Source organism: Triticum dicoccoides, chromosome 3A, assembly GCF_002162155.2.
Source record: "Triticum dicoccoides isolate Atlit2015 ecotype Zavitan chromosome 3A, WEW_v2.0, whole genome shotgun sequence".
NCBI classification, from domain to species: domain Eukaryota; kingdom Viridiplantae; phylum Streptophyta; class Magnoliopsida; order Poales; family Poaceae; genus Triticum; species Triticum dicoccoides.
In genome coordinates, this window is record NC_041384.1 from 53,214,742 (window position 1) to 53,215,641 (window position 900).

General features: G+C 56.8%; 1 protein-coding gene across 1 annotated transcript in view; it reads left to right on the forward strand.

Moving 5' to 3' along the window:
- Window positions 1-676: 676 nt before the first annotated feature.
- Window positions 677-900, forward strand: part of LOC119267042 (snurportin-1-like) — a 3,559-nt gene continuing 3,335 nt past the window's right edge. The window contains exon 1 of the mRNA XM_037548342.1: window positions 677-894. Coding sequence (XP_037404239.1) covers window positions 743-894 — 152 coding nt within the window. The 5' untranslated portion in view covers window positions 677-742. The remainder of the gene's footprint in view (window positions 895-900) is intronic.

Sequence of the window (900 nt, forward strand, 5' to 3'; positions counted from 1 at the left end):
TCGGCGAGGCGCAGAGGGCAGAGGTGGCAGCGAGGGCCGACGACACCGTGGTTGGCTCGGGCTGCAGCCCCTGTTGTGTGCCCGAGGGCAGGGGAACCGGAGTGGCGGGTCTGGCGGGTAGCCAGCTACGAGGCGGGATGGGAAGGTGGTGCGGCGACCCGACGATCTCCGGCGACGTTTCGGTCGTCATGCAACTGCTGAACTCAAGCGCCGGCCGGTGAATATTCAGGAAGCTGGCTCCCGCCAAATATGGTCAGGGGAGTTGCTAGTGTGTTTCTATGGGAGAGATTCTAATTTTTCTGGAATCTGATAGTGCCCGAGCATTAGGTGCGAGTACATGACAAATCGAACGTTTTTGATGGCAAGTTCAATGACGCAAGAATGATACTTTTAGTTGACAAGCATGATGATTTCGTGCTTCAGTTTATTTTCTGATGAAAAATTACCGTGCGTGTCAACTAACTTGCCATTCTTGCATCATTAAAATTGCCGTGAAAAACGTTTGATTTGCCATGTGATCGCACCTCAGGTGCTTATCATTTCCGAAAGTTTTTGGATTTAGGTTTTCCTACCTCAACTCTTCCGAATCCGCATCTGATCGTGCCCCGCTTCCAACCAAATTCGGGGGAAAGAAAAGGTGAAATTGGATAACCCAGCCCGCTTCGGTCTGGCCTCGAATCAAAAGTCATCGTCATAAAAAGGCCCCCGAACCCGAAGCCGTCCTCCTCCGTCGAAGTCAGCCATGGCGCCGCCGCAGCACGACCCCCGCCGCCCCTACAAGCGCCCGGCCATCTCCGACCAGCAGCGCCGCCGCGACTCCGCACTCCAGACCCAGTCCGCCCGCCGCGCCGACGCCCAGGCGCGCGCGCGCAGCCTCGCCAACTCCCTGCTCTCTCCCCA